Here is a 17,480-nt window from a genome sequence, read left to right as displayed (position 1 = left end):
AATGAGTTTGATTATAAGCAAGATCTATACATATTAATGAGGTATCTTGTATCTGATTTGTTGAGCTTGTCAGCATTCTAGTTAACAGGTCATGTACTTGAAAAATTATTGGATGAGTTTGATTATAAGCAAGACCTATACATATTAATGAGGTATCTTATATCTGATTGGTTGAGCTTGTCAGCATTCTAGTTAACAGGTCATGTACTTGAAAAGTTATTGGATGAGTTTGATTATAAGCAGTATCTATACATATTAATGAGGTATCTTGTATCTGATTGGTTGAGCTTGTCAGCATTCTAGTTAACAGGTCAGGTACTTGAAAAATTATTGGATGAGTTTGATTATAAGCAAGATCTATACATATTAATGAGGTATCTTGTAGCTGATTACAGAGATTGTTACCACTCTGGAGACCAGATTCCAACTGGAATTTTCTCCTTATTAAGCTTATATTGTTATCATTGACCAGGTCTATGATGAGTAAGATCTGTACATAATACTGAGATACCTTGCAACTGACTGGCCAAGCTTGTTACCTATCTAGATTGAGAGACTATATTTCTGATTCAATTTGATACAAATAGGTAAATGGGTTTGTATTATTAGGATCTTGGATGACTTGAATTACTAGCAAGAGACTTTGTATATTACTTGTGCCTTTATCTTTAATAGTACTTTTTATTAGAATATATTAATATAGGGAAATTCAACAAGGTACAATGTTTCCTTACAAAACTATAAAAGCCTGCTCAGTAGAAAGGTCAACAGTTGAGTTATACAAGTCAGGTGATAGATATATCAGGCCTAATTGGTCCTCTTGTTTCCTTAGCTGACCATGAAGCCAAGTGAGATTTTTGTATAGTCCTGTGTCTTCTGTCCATTGCCAATTGCTAATTTTGGTTGCTTCTAAAAGAAAATTACTGGAGTTTACTTGAGCCAAACTTGGCAGAAAGCCTGATTGTATTTTACCTTTGTACAAATGATGCTGATCTGCTATAAGATACAAGCTGCAACTAATATTAATTTTTCTGCATATCTCCTCTGCTGTGAAGAGGTTTGAAAACAAGACCTAATTGACCTTGAGTGAGATAAGGGTTATTGCATATTTCTACTTCAGTCAGTTTATAAACACTGACTTGTTCATAAATTTTTTATCTGACATTGTGTTTAATTGCATTATAATGACAGCTATGAAGGCATCTGCACATTGATTTTAAGGTCAAAGGTAAAAAAGGATTGTAGGTGCACAAGTTTCTAGATAATGCAGTCAAATTAAAAAACCTTTTTATTAATATATCAGATTAATACCTTGAAGTTTGCCTCGTACTTACATAGGATACTGTCCTTTATTTGGTGTCAAGAACAAGAATAAAGATGCACTATAAATGATAGGTATGTAATACTTTATGCTCCTCATGCATTCAAAGTCATTTATGAAATTGAAGTTCTAAGAGGATAGGACTGTTAACTGTGCATGAGAAAGATCACTTTATTGATATCTGGTATACACACTACCTATGAATTAAAGAATATGTTGTGATAGAGAAATGTTTCTTTTTTACAGCTTGTCCCATTGGATATTATGGAAGTTTTTGTCTTCTCAAATGTGGACGATGTCAGTACAACTATACGTGTAACCATCAGACTGGTTTTTGTCCTGGTTCTTGTGCAGCTGGATTTATGGGAACATGGTGTAAGGATGGTATGAACATTTAAAAAGTCATAAATAGCATGCTAATCTTTACAGGCTGAATTTACTGAAGTGTTAAATTGTAGGAATGCATTTTAGCAAAAAAATTTTAAAAAGAAATATAGTTTCCTTGAGCTTTTAAAAAAATGTATTGTTGATATGAGAGAAAAGGTCATGAAACTCTATGATATGAACTGTTTGGAAATGTTTTGTTTCTAGTTTTCCACCTCCTGTGACTGTTTAGGTGTCAAAAGATGCAATACACAATAAAAGTATAATTACAGACACAATTATGAATATTTTTTAATGAAATTTGTCATGTGATCTAAGGGCACAGATTAAAGGGATGGGATAAATTAAGTCAGGTTTTTTTTTTCCAGAGCATAACTTTATAACTCTGATAGATAAATCTATGAATTTGGTACATATATTTTAGTAGCAGTAATATATTACCTGCTATTAATACAATGCTGTCTCATTTCATAGTGCTAGTCTTCAGTTCAAGCTTAATATTCCCACCTCCAGTTAGTCAATGGAGGTCTAGAACAAAGACAAAGTCCATGACTAATGCCTTGGTTAGTTCTGTTATTTGAATATCATTCTTCTTTTTCCTGGATATTTTTAGTAAAACACGTGTCTGGGGGCATTTTATGCTTTACCATTAATCAAAGTGAGTTTTCTCATCAGTTTATTCAATGGTATCCTTTTTTAAAAAAAACTGACACCCCAAAGCAAGTCCCACCCTTTTGGTGTAATTAAAGGATGGACCAGATGATCTAATGGGCATAGATTAGTTCAGGTACTGGACACCAGGATAGATTCTTCTCAATAATCTTCATTTATTGAGTGGGCACTGGGCACAAGGTGTGAGGTTGAAACACTGGTCTCTGAGCAGCAGTCATTGAGGAATGGGTGTCAAGCATCAGTACCAGCAGGGTTCCCATGCTACCAGGAAATCGGGAAAAAGACGGGAGAAATGATAATTTTTTTCCCAACCATGAAGAGTCCTTGAATTTTGCAAATATTGATGAAAGTCAGGAAAAACCAGGAATTTTCCTCCACAACTTAATGCTCAAAACAATTACATAATAGAGTCATAACTAAACTGATCGTAAGTTAACTTTATCAAGTTCTAACCAGAATATTAGGAGGTTGCAGTATGGATCATTTGGGTGCTTGATGTAAATATATTTGTTGAGACAATCCAAATGCTCAGTGGATTAGATTCATCTAGTAGATCTTTTGTTTCACAGACAGCTCGATATCCGTATTTTTTTATATGGAAGGATGGAAGGTATGAAAACCGGCCTAGCAGCACAGGAGGCCAACATGGTGGCGTTAAAGCATAGCTGCTTAGCAGATTGGCTAGCAAACTTAAACATTGTTAAATCGAGTTATACCTGCATGAAATCGATATGAAAATTAATTATTTTCTCAGAAATGGCAATAGTATTAAAATCTTTGTGTCTTTAATCTGCTTAAAGACGATGAAACTTGTGCATTAATGAAATTTGAACTGGTACTAGCGACTTCTATAGCATGTCTCACGAGCACACAGAATCTCACAACTGTCATTTTCAGATATTGTAGAAATTTTTTTAAATTAAAGTCATGTACTGGTCGTAATAATACAAAAACAAAAGAGCACAACATTCTCTATATTTATTCCGATACCAACTTCGGAGTTTTGTTGTATCACGTGACTACCACGTTGACGTGCTCTCTCGGGTAGGGAGCATACGAAGCAGGGAACCAGACTACTCTGCTTGATGAATCAGACTAGCTTAGTTTCTTGTAGTTGTTTTCTAAATAAATATGTTGAGAATTATGTTCTTTCTAGTTTTTACGAAAGGTATCAGATTTTCATTTAATATAATTGAAATTTTGTACAACAACATTAAAAAATGAGTTTGTTGTTGATATCACATGACCTTTGGACTTCGATGTCGTTGTTTGAGATTTGTGAAGTAATGTGACTATTAATGCAAATGGCAAGTACCAGGTCAGGTTTCATCTATGCTGAGTTTCATCTAGTCTGTCAGCGGAATAAAGACATAACATTTATAATACTTGCCATTTTTGAGAAAATAAATAATTTTCCTATTGATTTCATGCAAGTAAGTCGATATAACATAGTTTAAATTTGCTAGGCCCACTGGTAAGCTATCTTACAGTGGTGGCAGATTCCAAATTTTTTATATGTAATTGCTCTGAACCCACACTCCATCCAAAATGTCCAAATGTGAAAAATGAGGTTGGAATATTCAGTGGAAACCCGGATTAGACAAATTTTGAATCTCTGAGCTGAACTTTGATGCGAAACTATTACAGAGGTACATGTAACTTGAAGCATTGGTTTCAGATCTTAAATGGAACGCTGGAGAAATGGGAAATTGTCGTCCCTTTTATTATATATTAAGAAATGATAAGAACTCATGTATCATTACATGTTTGGGGACTGGTTTATTTAACAACAAGAAGACAGGTTGATTTTACAGAAAATTCAGTCCTTGTATACATAAAATAATATAATTTTGAAGATCTTTTGTCAAAATTTAAATCAACCCTTTTGTGAATGTCTTTAAATGATGGACTTTTTAACCAAATTGTCTTAAGGAGTTTAGGTTATTTGAAACATGTTGTTTGAGATTTTATTGGCACACATAATTTCAGGGTTAAACTTTTTTTGTAACAAGATAAGATTCTAAAACATTGCATTTATTGGGGTTTTTTCATACTGTAATAGGAAATGTTTACTTTGTATAACATGCACACATATGGCTCTAGAATTCTTTGGAATTAAAGATTTGAAAGGAAACAAAATAATTTATGCTCATTATGTTGTTTCCATGTAGCAAAATAATGCAGGTCAGCGAAGTAAAGTTAGAATTTGTATTCTGTACATTGAAATGGCTTTAAATGCCAACTTATCGGAATATAGTCAAAGTTGTTTCGTGTGACTCATCTTGTGGTTTTGAACATGATCATCTTTTCTGACATATGTTTTGGAGAGTGTTGAAAGAGAAACATCTTCAGATTTGGAAAATGCATGTTTTATAATCCCAGATGTTCTTAAATTCCATTCATTAATGGTCATATGTGAACCTTGAAAAAATTAATTTCATCCTGGAAAAGACCTGGAAATTTATATTTAGAAAAGCGTGGGAACCATGTACCAGGCACCAGATTAGCTTGTGATCCTGGACACTTGGTGTTGGTCACCAAGCAAAGCTTTAAATGAGAGTCATCAACCAGTGTACACAGTTTACTGATTGGTCAAGTACTGGTTACCATATTTGTTACAGGGAGTATCCTGCCTCCTATAGGGAATATGACTGAGTCATTACCCACCACCATCCCAGCCATCTTATATGTTTCTCTTCAAATTTATGGGGAAATATTGGACTCCACCACCCATTGGTGATCCTGGATCTGGATTTTAGTGTATTTCTTGCTGGCACAGTGGTGACTTTCAGTTTGGCCAGTGGATAGGGTAGACCATGGGCCTTCTTCATTCTTTCTTGGTTATTAAAGAAAAAGGATTATGTCCATCCCTCACTTTCTCCATTGAAAGAGGAAATTATTGAACATTTTCCCAGGTATAGAGAGAGGGGACCAGACAGTCTGGTCTAGACCATCTTCAGAAGAGACATCAAGATTTGTCCAGTTTTGTGCACTATGATGACTTTAAAGAGACCCCATTTCCAAGGGAAAATTGGTTTGAAGAACTGTAGAGATAATTTAAGCTATAGAGTGTATGGTTGCACCATATCCACAACTGTTTCGAGATTTCTGAAAGCTATAGCGAAAGCCATGAAGAGATTTACTGTCAATGGCACTTTGAGTGGAGCTACTACATTTTCATATTGGAGCTGCCCTGGATTCTGCTGAGGTTCTGCTAGATCCGGGGTGGGCAAACTACGGCCCTCAGGCCGCATGCGGCCCGCCAAGGGTTTTCATGCGGCCTAGGAACAAGTCATCATTCACACTGACTCTGTTTATGTTACTCTGTTTATCAAATAAATGTGCTTCTTTTGAAGTTTAAGTTTAAGTTTTCAAATATTAACAACATATTAAGAACTGAATATTAATTAGATGTTATTTAGAAAAACCTTTTGTTTTTGCTATTTCAAATATTAATTATTTTACTTAATGAACTATGCGGCCCGCGACAAGGTGTAAATTTGTGTATGCGGCACTTGCACTGGAAAGTTTGCCCACCTCTGTGCTAAATCAATGCAGAGACATAATGTGAGTGGCACTGTTGGGTTAATCTCTTTTATGCCATCTGATCTCAGAGATCAGCAGCACCAGGCCTGATGATGAAGGTCCAGGTCTGTCTCACTATGCAATGAAGCATCTTGATTTAAGCAGAGTTTTAAGGAGAACATCCAGGTTTCTATTAAAGCTCCCTTTTAATCACCATCACAATAAGTGAGTCATAAGTGTCACAGCAGAACTTACTCCTAGGGAGGGAGGTAGTCAGCTGAAGGAAGTCACTCTCAATCGTGCAAAGTATCACGATATACCATATCAGGCATTTTGTATTGCACTTTACTAGTAAATTGGTATATTGTTATACACTTAGTAGATGCAAATACAGTGTGACCCCGCTATAGCGCACTCCATTATAACGCGAATTCGGATATAATGCGGTCGTGGCATGGCTTCTGAAATTTCATATGCATGTATTTTTCTTGTGCACCAAAAAAATTCTTAAACAGTACGAAAAAAAAGGAAAAAGTTGCTTATCATTTTGGGGAAGAGATTGCACATGAATAATACAAGACGATCGTGGCTTGGCTCCTGAAATTTTATATGTATTTTTCTCGTATACGAAAAAGTACTTTTCTCATACACGAAAAAGTATTTTTTTTCTTCTTAAACGTAAGAAGAAGAAAAAATGCATAAAAAGTTTATTCTGGGATCGCGTAGGTCTTCGCCAATGTTGCAAACTTGGATTGTTTTTCCTTACTGACTGCAAAACATACCATGTGGCTTTTTTATTTGTTGGCAACATTGTTGGCTGTTTAAACTTTTATATACAACCATTGGCTTGGAGTGCAGAAATTCAGAGGCCCCTTGAAAGGAAGCCTCCAAACTGGATATAAAATGCACTGAAATTTATCTATTGTTACATAAACAAATTCTTTGTCCATACTGATAAACCATCTAAACAGTCCATTGTTATATCATAATCCACTTATCCTGACATCTAGCATGAGTTCTGTATGTTGTGAAATATCCGCTTTTTTGATGTTGACATTTCTGGTAACAGAGATCAACTGGACGAGGCATTGTCTAGTAATCTATCTTTCATCGGATTTTTGGCTGCTCGCTAGTAATTAATATATTTACAAAGACTGCCATTTGTATGTGGATGGTAAGTAAAATTCCTCGTCGTTTCAGTCAGAATTAAATCCTTCAGAAAGCTCACGTTTTCTGTAATAATCCCTGTCATCAGAACACCTGCGTCTCTATCGTATGTTGACCCTTTGTTAATTTTCAGACGCATGCATGGAAGGCAGCATCACGCTGCTACCACAAATGTAAAAAAAAATAAAATAGAAAAAAAAATACATCTTATTTATTGGTTTATTCAGTACGCATGGAGGGACAGCAACTAGAATAGTCTAAATGATGGCCAATTCATTTTTAAAAATGTACCCAGATAAAATAGTTCGCTGAAATTTCAAAGGAAAGGTTACTTTTGAAGCACCGACTGTTATGAAAACATGCTCAGCAAATGGAAAAAATACCAGTCTCAATCATGCAATACAATTATTTGATGTTGCCACTACAATAAGAAATGGGCATTCATTTGGTTCTCCAAAGCTGTCCTTTAGCGGTGACTTCTATAGCACATGCACCCTTCATCAAAGAACGCTGACTACAATCTTTTAATAACAGCAAAGAACCTTTCTTCAAAGGAAGTCAGTACCGAACTTAAATAAAAGTGATGGAATCTGATGGATTTTTGCATTTTCCAATGTGACTGGAACACGTTAACTGTGCTGTGAAAGTTTCCTTTTTGTAGGAAAAAAGTTTATGCCAACGGCGGCTTAAAACGCAAACTAACTTGTACCGACTTGGAACGTACTTTAAAGTAAATGTGCTTCGTCATTCGTTACGTGATTGTGCTATGTTTTTCCACTGAATTCAGACCAATATGACCTGTTACAAAAATTAATGAATATTTTAAAGCTGTGTGTGCATATTTTCAATGGAATCACTTGTATTGTGGATTCAATGTATATCATGAGATTCGCAGGTGAGTACATGGTGTTGATATTCTTTTCATGCTATACATTAGACATTTATATATAAACAGGATTCATGTATATGTACCAATTCATGGTTCTCTAAATAAAGGAAACTGTTATATTATGTCTTCACTGTTTTCACTACAGGTGTATTTCTCATTTAATATGCATCAATTCAAGATGGTAACTGTGCCGACGAAGCATGTATTTTACCACCTGCATTAATTACCTACACCCCCCACAATTTGTTTTTGGGAGGGGGTATATTTTCTTCAGCTAACTGACTTGGTTGCATATAACACGGTTCGGTATATAACGCGGTCGGGTTTTATGGCTCCCAACTACCGTGTTATAGCGGGTCACACTGTATCAGCAAATAACTTTGCTTGCAAATATTGCTAAAATTATTGTCCTTGAACTTAATAAGGTGCAGGACACAATCTTGTTATCACAGTAGTCCCTAAACCTTTAGCCCACCTGGTAAACTTGCTGTATAGTCCTGAATCTTTTGTGCATGATGCATTCATCAACAATTGCTACTTTAAACTTCTTATCAAACATCACCAGTCCAATTTGCTTGAAGTTGGAAAATAGCATGTTGACATATAAAACTTTAAAATTTAAACATATTTCAAAAATAGGTGTCAGTGCACCATTAAATATGACAGATATTGCTAAAAATATTGAAAGCCTTGTAGCAACGTTTTTCACACAAAAAAACTGATAAACTTTCTGGCAGGATGACTTTTGAAATTTGTGAAGATCATACCAATCCATATTTAAACATGCCCACTGTTACTGAGCATAGAGATACCATAGTTGCCAAGGAAATAAAAATGTATGAAAAACTTCTTCAAAGCCACTGAATAGAATTTAATTTAGCCAAACTTGTTCCTAGCATAAAGATCGTTTAGGTTTGATATCAGTTGTCAATTAGGTATGGCAATGGATAGTAAAATGGAGAGAGAAAAAAACATTAAATTACTTCTCAAAAACAGCCAAGCAGAATTTGGCCAAGTTTAGCATCAAGAACTGGTATTAAGGACTTTAGTGTTTCTATCTATTACTTATATTGATTAAGCACTAGACATGACCAATACTAAAAAATAGAAGATAATCTTTTATTCAATGGCTTCTCTGAAACCAGTGAACAGAATATTATCAAGATTAACACAAAACAGCCAGGAGTGAAGACCATTGAAGTTTGTTCAAATGATGCTGCTCTGTCATAAATCTTCTCAACAGAACTTGACTTGATTTGAAAGAAAGCATCCTGGCATATAGGGTTTTCATTGTTTGCAAATGGTGCAGAGCGGTGAGAAAATGATCTGCTCATCCAAGCATTTGTGATGGATGAGGGGCATTATTGGAGTAAAGTGGGAGGCTGCACATGTATTTATAGGATGTTACTCTGTTATTGGCTGAAACAGGCACTCTTCAAAGAAAAGGAAACTTTTTTTATCAGTCTTATGATGTATTCTATATAAACAGGACACCTGCATGAAGTATTTCATACTTTAAAGCAAGGTGTTTTGTTTTCAAAATAATAAAGGGAGGGAAGAACCCCTTTGTGATGAAACCTCAACTTGCAACAAATAATGGGTGTGTGTACACATGCTCAGCCTCTGGCTTTACTCCATTAATGCCCCTCATCCATCAAAAATGCTTGGATGATGGTTTCATTATTTTCCATAAAGACTCCAGCCTTACATGTATTCATGTATTCATAGCATCTTTAAAGATAGACAACAAAACATATGTTAACCTGTCAGCCATCATCAAAAAAATATTTATATGCAATTAAGAACTGCTTCAGCAAAACCCTTATTATTAGCCTGAATATCCGTCAGATAAAATTTGTGAAAAGTCTTTGTTGATGTCCAGTCTGCTGTATTCAGGATTTCTTGTAAGGAACATCCTTGTCTGAAAGCAACTGATGCTGCAGCATTCCTGTAAGAATGAGCCTTGAATGTAGAAGCATCAGTTCCTGATTGTTCTAAAACCATTCTTAACCATCTAATTGTTGACACAGTTGTATAGGAACAAAAAGACACCAAACTTGAGTAGATTTCAGAAGATTTTATTTCTGTCAATATAATATAATGCAATAAAGTGTGCATAGCCTCTCATCATGAAAAGGTATCAGTTCCAAATGGAAATTCTTACCTTGTGTTGGAGGTTTCAGCAAATCAGAAAAATTGAACACTATTTTATCTGCCATACAAGTCATATTACATAAATTTAAAGATTTTAGAGTTTGTGCTCTTGGAGCTGTAGATAAAGAAATGAGAGCAACCAGCTTCATTGTTAATAATCTCAAAGATCCATTTTCCAAAAAAGAGTACACAGGTATTTCAACATTGGGCTTACATCCCAAGTGTCCAATTACATTGGTTTTGGTGGATTTTTATTAAACAGCCCTTCAGATATATTCTAATCAGCAAAGGGTTGATGCACCACGCATTATCAAACATTTTCTGATAAAAAAAAGTTTCTGTTTCTTTTATATATATGTGAGGCCAAAGGCTTTAGGGAAAATAATGTAAGTCAGAACTAACAGGTGAAGAAAAACAACAAACTTTTAAATGATTTCTTTACAGAATGTATTGAAATGAATTTGACCAAATGTGACAGAAATCATGCTGGCATGATGATTTTTTCAAAGTTCTACCAGTGAAGCCACTCTAACATGAAATATGGCCACCATTACTCTCAATGGAGAACCATTTAAAGTCTTCATCGGAAGAACTTCTTCACTGAATTTGAGCATATTTGACAGAGATCATCCAGGCACAGGGAATTTTATATTTCATACAAATGATATCAATCTGCAATTAAACATTTCCACTGTTGCCCAGGATTGTATTTTTAAATGACTATTCAAACTGCTGAACAGAAATTTGTCCAGACTTATAGAAAGCCTCTTGGTATAACAGATATTCAGATTCATACAAATTATTCCAATTGACTGTCAAATGTGGCTCTTATTAAAAAGATGTAGAAAAAAAGAAGATAATAACTTGAAATGGCTTTCATGAAAGTGCTCAGCAGACATTTATCAGATCTAAAGGAAAGTGATCTCATAATAAGGGCTCTCAGTTTTATGCAAATGAGACCAATTTGCTGTAAAATATGACTGCCATTATTAAAAGTGGGAAGTCATTTAATCAGCTTTTCAAAAATCACTAAACAGAATTTAATTAAATTTTGAAACAAAGAACCCCATTGAACATACTTTTTTTATATTTGTCAGTAAGCTTGAACACCTTACATAGATAAATGACCAATAGGATTTTTAGTGTCCTAAAAAGTTAAAATATACAATAGTTTGAATGGGCAAGAAATAACAGAATAGTACCAGTATCAGGTTTCCTTCTAGCACTAAGTTGGATGTGAAAATTTGGAAAGCATATCAATATCAGGTCATGTTTCTGGGATTCAAGAAGATATGACAGATCAAGATAAATGGGTCAGCATTATGACATATTTGGGTAACTGGCTCATATACCTGCTATTTCAGCACTATTTAGTTGCAGTATGGTCTGTGAGGTTGCTGTCCTTCATTGAGTAAGGGATAGCAAATCATATTCTGGATATAAGGGAAGGGGGTGTTAGTATATGATCTAGTATTATATATATTGATGGATAAAAAGAGAACATGACATAAAAGATTGAGATATGAAATGGGAACTTAATAAAGAAACTTCATAAATGGACTAATGAGATACAGAGATATACAAGTTGGGGACTTAATTGAAGAGATAGAATACCTAAAGATATATCATGGAGAGACAGATACAGTATTATGAGTAGACAACTATATCAAGAAACCATGTACCTAAAATGTAGTGTAGAACTTGGAGAGGTGGATATAACTTTAGTATTTGCATAATTAGATGTAAACAGTAGTTTGCCAAACTGTTTTAATTATTATACCACTTAATTCCCCTCACCCTGAAGCCAAAAGAAGAGAACCCTCTGGTCAGAAGTGGTAGAGAACCCAGCCAGTCAGACAAGACCTAAAAGGTTCTAAATACACAAAACATACTCTTTCACCATCAAGTATGACTTCATTTACTTAAAATAGAAAACATGTACACACTTTTATCTGAAAATAGTGAATACAATTTGATGAACTTTGATGCAAAGCATCATGACAGAACGTTTTTTTCAGTGGAATGAGATGATGAGCTATCAATTATCGATGAGATGCCAAAACTTGACAAAGCTTCAGACATTTGTTTTTGTAACTTGTGCAATCAGCAGCATTGGAAGAAATTTTAACAAAGCATCCTACTGAGCCCATTTTCTTGACCAAATGATCATGTAGTTGGTCCGTTAGGCACATGGCAGTCTGTTGAGCCATCTCAGACATGTTATAGTCCTGCTGGACAATTCAGTGTATTCTTTCACTTTTATTTACAGGATGGTATGATAAATAATTTTCAATATCCCTCATTTTATTTTCATTTTACTGAACTGATTTAACAGGTATCTATTTTCTTTCTATTATTGGTAATATAGATATTTCATTGTGTTGAATCTTTCTTTTCCTTTTATAATGTCATGTGTTCTTTTATCATTCATATACAAGATGGGACAATAGTACAAGTAATTTTAAATGTCGACCTTTTAATTTTATTTGCTAAATTAACTTGTTTGATTTAAAAAGTTTACCCTCTTTCTCTCTATCAATGTAGTATTGATTTATATGACTGGAGGCAACAGTATACATTATTTGAATCATTTAGATTTTTTTGTTGTTGGTTGGTTTTAAGAGCATTTTTAATACAATATTGGTTTGTCATGCTTAAAAGAAATAGGAGGTAAGTGCCTTTTCCAAGGACACATGGACGCATATGACCCGGGCTAGCTGAGCTGGGTTGGTATCAATCCTGCTCTGCTTGGAATAGAAGTTTGTGCTACCATGGCTGTCATTGATTAATATCACACATGGTAACTCCATCGAATGCTGATAACATGTAAAGCATGGCATACCCATGAGCTACTAGAAGTTAGATTTTTTATGAGAGGAAAGGTAAGATGAGAAAGCCAACATTGTGAAATACTAATATATAATGTTGATGAACCACATTTTATTCTTATGGACCTGTAAGGTTAAAAATATCAAAAAATTCACTGAATTCATGGTTTCCAGGAAGAAAAAAAAAAAACAACATTGGTAGTCATGGTCTAATCTTTGCTGGAAGTTTTTCCAATATTTACAGGACATGGAAATGTGCGTTTAACCCCACTGAGATTTTCCATGTCTTTTACAGGACTAATTTTAAACTGAATGAATCTTATTGATCTGGTCTGATTTTGAAACAGAGTACAGTTAAAGATTTTCTTTGATATTTTAGAGTGTTTGCCTGGGACATGGGGAAGTGACTGCAAATTTACATGTGGTCAATGTCTGCTAGGAGCAGCTTGTTCCAAAACGGATGGAATCTGTCCAAATCAACTTTGTAACCCAGGTTATCGTAACCGTGACTGTGCAGCAGGTATGTTAATAGCATTTCGGATTTTGTAGAAACCTGTTGAGATGATCATCTTGTTTGATTTGACTATACTGAAGCTATTATTTTAAATTTCATTATTATTGTGCTGCCATATTTGGATTGGTATGATCTTATTATGGATTGTCCATGCATTCATCTATACAGCCAGAGACCTTGTTAGCAAGATTGCACAATGCACAAAAAGCACTCACAAAAACATAAAAATTTGCTCTCTTATTTGTATCCACGTCAAGCAAACTTCATTAGATCTTCGGGATATTGCAGAAACTATTAAAAAAATTAAACTGTTTCTGCTTTTTGTTACATGGATGGAACCTTGTTAGCATGATTGTACATAAGTTACTTAAGACAGAAAATGAAAATTCTTAGGCATATTTGTAGTTATATGTAGCAGATTTTCTTTGACATTTGAGCCCATATAGCAATTTTCCATTTTCATTATTTTACACATTTTGCAATCTTTTTGGTACTCTTTTGATGAGAACTTGAATAATAAAAGGGCTATACATTTAGTACTTACACTGAGAGGGGGAGTAAGACCAAGTAGTACATGTGCATCTAATAACAAAGACTATATTATAGGCATGAGTAAAACCTATTTACCTTAGCCAACAACAAACAGCCTATAGAATTCGCACACCTTTCAATTTGTTTGTACCCCCCTACTGATTAACCATAGCTGAACATACCAGACACATGAAGAAACATTAGAGATACTAATTTTCTTGACAGTATATTCAGTTAAAGTTATTATTTTCATTTTGCACTCAGATTATTGGGAAACTGAAAAAGCAATTGTTATATCTGAAAAATTTGATAATGATGGAACTTTATTTTCCCTTATGTGAAACCCTACCAAAATGTTTTCTAAAACATTGTGTGTGGACTTTTCTTTAGTGATATAATCTTTTTAAAAATGTTCTAAAATTCTGGCCTGGGCCCAAACTTAGGTTTATCATTGGAGACATATTGTATATTTATAATATCATATATTTATATACTTTGCACGTTCTATTTTTAGTTTGTCTTGATGGATTTTATGGGCTGCGCTGTAATTTGACTTGTGGAAAATGTCTTGGTGGAGCTGTATGTAACAAAATAAATGGAAGCTGTCCCAACAGATTATGCGAGCCCGGCTACATCACTGAGCGCTGTGATACAGGTATATCAGAATATCTCTTTAGGGAGTAAAGACAATAATGAAATTACGTTCTTTTTATGCATTTTAAATCCTATTATTTGAACTCTGTTGGTCCTAGACGAGAACCAATGTTCCTGGGCAGGTCTGAAACTCCAGAAAAGGTCTACAAATTGGAATATTGCTTTTCCAGGTCTTGAAAATGTTCAGAAAAATCGAAAAATTTCTAAAAGTTGTTGAAAAGATTATACATTTTCCTGGTAAGTATTTGGAAGGAATTGTTGTGTATGGGCTTCAGAGCTCTTCGAGAGGTCAGGAAAATTTATATCTGATATGGAAAAGGTCTGGATTTTAAAGCTGTGGCAGGAACCCTGAAGAACTGATGCATTTGCCTGTCATACATTGTCAGTCCAGTCCCACATATTTATTAATGCATCTCCTAAACTGCCGAGAGGATTGCAGTTAAATCTTGCACACCCATAGTGACTATCTTGAAAATCTTTTTATCACAGCTTTTTATGACATCTTGTCCTGTCCTGAATTGATGGCCATATCGACACATAGTTTGCATCAAAACACGTAATATGATATCTGACTGGTCATAAATGAAAATGTTGCCAATCTGACATTAAACGCAAACCAAAATTGCAAGCTTATTTATAATGTAAACTTGCGGCAAGCTTAGATTTGAAACCACGGCAGGCTTGCGCAAGCTTGTCTAATTGCAAGCTTCCCTATTACTAGTAATAGGGAAGCTTGTCATGTAAGCTTGCCAATTACAAGCTTGCACACAAAGCTGACCTAGCTAGCTGCATCAGAAGAACTGATGTGGCATTAAATAAATTATTCTATACATGGTCACATACCTCCATTTTTCTAGCCCTTGGTGTGCGAAAAGTATGTAATGTCAAGTATTAAAATGAAAATGTTAATATATGGTGAACATTAATTAGCATGAGATCTTACTATCGCAATAAAAGAAAAGAATGAAGTCATCAAATCATTTAATATTTAGTCAGATAAAAAAATAAGAGATATGAATCATTGTGAGGAAACTCTTTATACTTTTGTTCTATATGGCTTTAGAAATGTTCTACTAATTTACTTCCATGTGGAAATCCATTGGGGGAGGCTGGTGTCAAATGGTTAGGTTCACCCTCTCATCTGTCAAAATGATAAACTATTAGGTGAAAACAAGAATGTTTGCCATTTGAATTACTTTGAACCACCTCTTTTAAATAAAGTCCTCAGAATAAATTTCTGCATCCCCCTCTGCTTCTGGTTTGATTCAGGTATCATCCACTGAAATGGATTACACCAATATTTTAGTAAGCTAGTAACTAAATTTAGATATGTTTTCATATTGGACTAATCAGATGATCGAGTTGGAGCATGTGATCAAACATTATGTCAGTTAGGGTGACATTCATTTAGCAAATGGGATGCCTGTAGAAATGCATTCCTTTCATTGTAGATGCTGCATTTAATTTTTAACATTATTTAACCACTCACCTCCCTTCCTTACACCATGTTGTCTGTTTGGGACATTTCTTGCATAGCATACTGTTCTCGCTCTACCAGGGTGGGGGTCCTTTATCAAGTCGGCTAATGTTTATTATCATGGCAATCCTCAGGATCAGGCTTACAGAGTTTCGGTTATCAGTGTCCCTATATACTTTGTATCAGCCCCTTGCAGCTCCACATACAGGAGTCAGACACTCTTCACAACCCTACAGACTCCCTCAAGTCTCTCTTCCTGAGGTATTCCTATAAAGAACATTGCCAAGCTGACTAATTGCTAAGTTTCATGCATTCACAACTTTGCTTTTGACCCCCAGTTTGTGTCGGTACTTAAATGTACCCCACTATTATGCCCATATACTAAATACCCGCTTCCTACGGTGCATGTATGGAGTATTGGCTGTTGTTTGTTATGATAGCAATCCTCAGGATCAGATTTATCAAGATTTCATATCAGCCCCTCGCAGCTCCACGTAAAGGTGTTGGACACTCTTCACAACCCTACAAACTTCCACAAGTCTCTCTTCCTGATGTATTCCTTCAGAAAAAATGCAGAGCTTGGCTGCTGCAGTGTGCTGTGACAGGATTTGCCCCTATTATGCCAAAGATTATTTATATTTACAGTAAAGTTTATATTGAATCTATGTATTGTGTGTTACTTAAAGTTTCTTTTTTATAATTTGTACAAACAATATGGATCCATCATCTATAACAGTCATCTTTACTAGCAGGAGAATTTTTTAAAATACCTCATGAAAACTGTGTAATATATATTTTGATTAGATTTGGCAAAAGTCCATCTTGAAAATAGAAAACCTTTTGCAAATTTTACTCAGAAATCACTTAAAAACCATTGACCAAATTTCACAAAATCCTGCCATCATGGTCTTTGAGATTTACACAAATGATGATGTACCATCCATTACAGGTGGTGTTACTAACCTAGAATAGGTAGCGAGATAGTATTGGCTATTAGGGTTATGTCAGCTAATTGAGCAATTTCAGATGACTTTAACACGTATTTTTTTAATTTCAGAATGCCCCTCTGGATTTTATGGTGTTCAGTGTGCTGAAAGTTGTGGATCCTGTAAAGATGGAAATATATGTAACATTGTAAATGGTAGCTGTTATAACAGTTTGTGTAGTCCAGGATATTATCACAATATATTTTGCAAAACAGGTAAGAATATACAGGTATTGAGTACTTCTTAGTTAGTTTTCTTCCAAACAAAGAGTTATTTCATCTTTTGGTGGTGTTGAATTATTTTTATACCTGGACTAAGCATTATGTAAAATTAACATATTACAACAGAGAATGGTTTGCCCTCCTAAACCAGTCTATT

The 17,480-nt window shown here is 34.7% G+C and overlaps 1 protein-coding gene across 1 annotated transcript in view; it reads left to right on the top strand.

Moving 5' to 3' along the window:
- LOC149803002 (uncharacterized) overlaps positions 1–17,480 on the top strand; it is a 75,140-nt gene that overhangs the window by 32,228 nt on the left and 25,432 nt on the right. Inside the window, exons 6-9 of the mRNA XM_089953864.1 lie at positions 1,568–1,705; positions 13,320–13,460; positions 14,500–14,640; positions 17,174–17,317. Coding sequence (XP_089809990.1) covers positions 1,568–1,705; positions 13,320–13,460; positions 14,500–14,640; positions 17,174–17,317 — 564 coding nt within the window. The remainder of the gene's footprint in view (positions 1–1,567; positions 1,706–13,319; positions 13,461–14,499; positions 14,641–17,173; positions 17,318–17,480) is intronic.

This window comes from Sinohyriopsis cumingii, chromosome 3 (assembly GCF_028554795.1).
Source record: "Sinohyriopsis cumingii isolate HCF-2022 chromosome 3, ASM2855479v2, whole genome shotgun sequence".
Taxonomy (NCBI): Eukaryota; Metazoa; Mollusca; class Bivalvia; order Unionida; family Unionidae; genus Sinohyriopsis; species Sinohyriopsis cumingii.
This window is presented reverse-complemented; position numbering and strand designations above follow the sequence as displayed.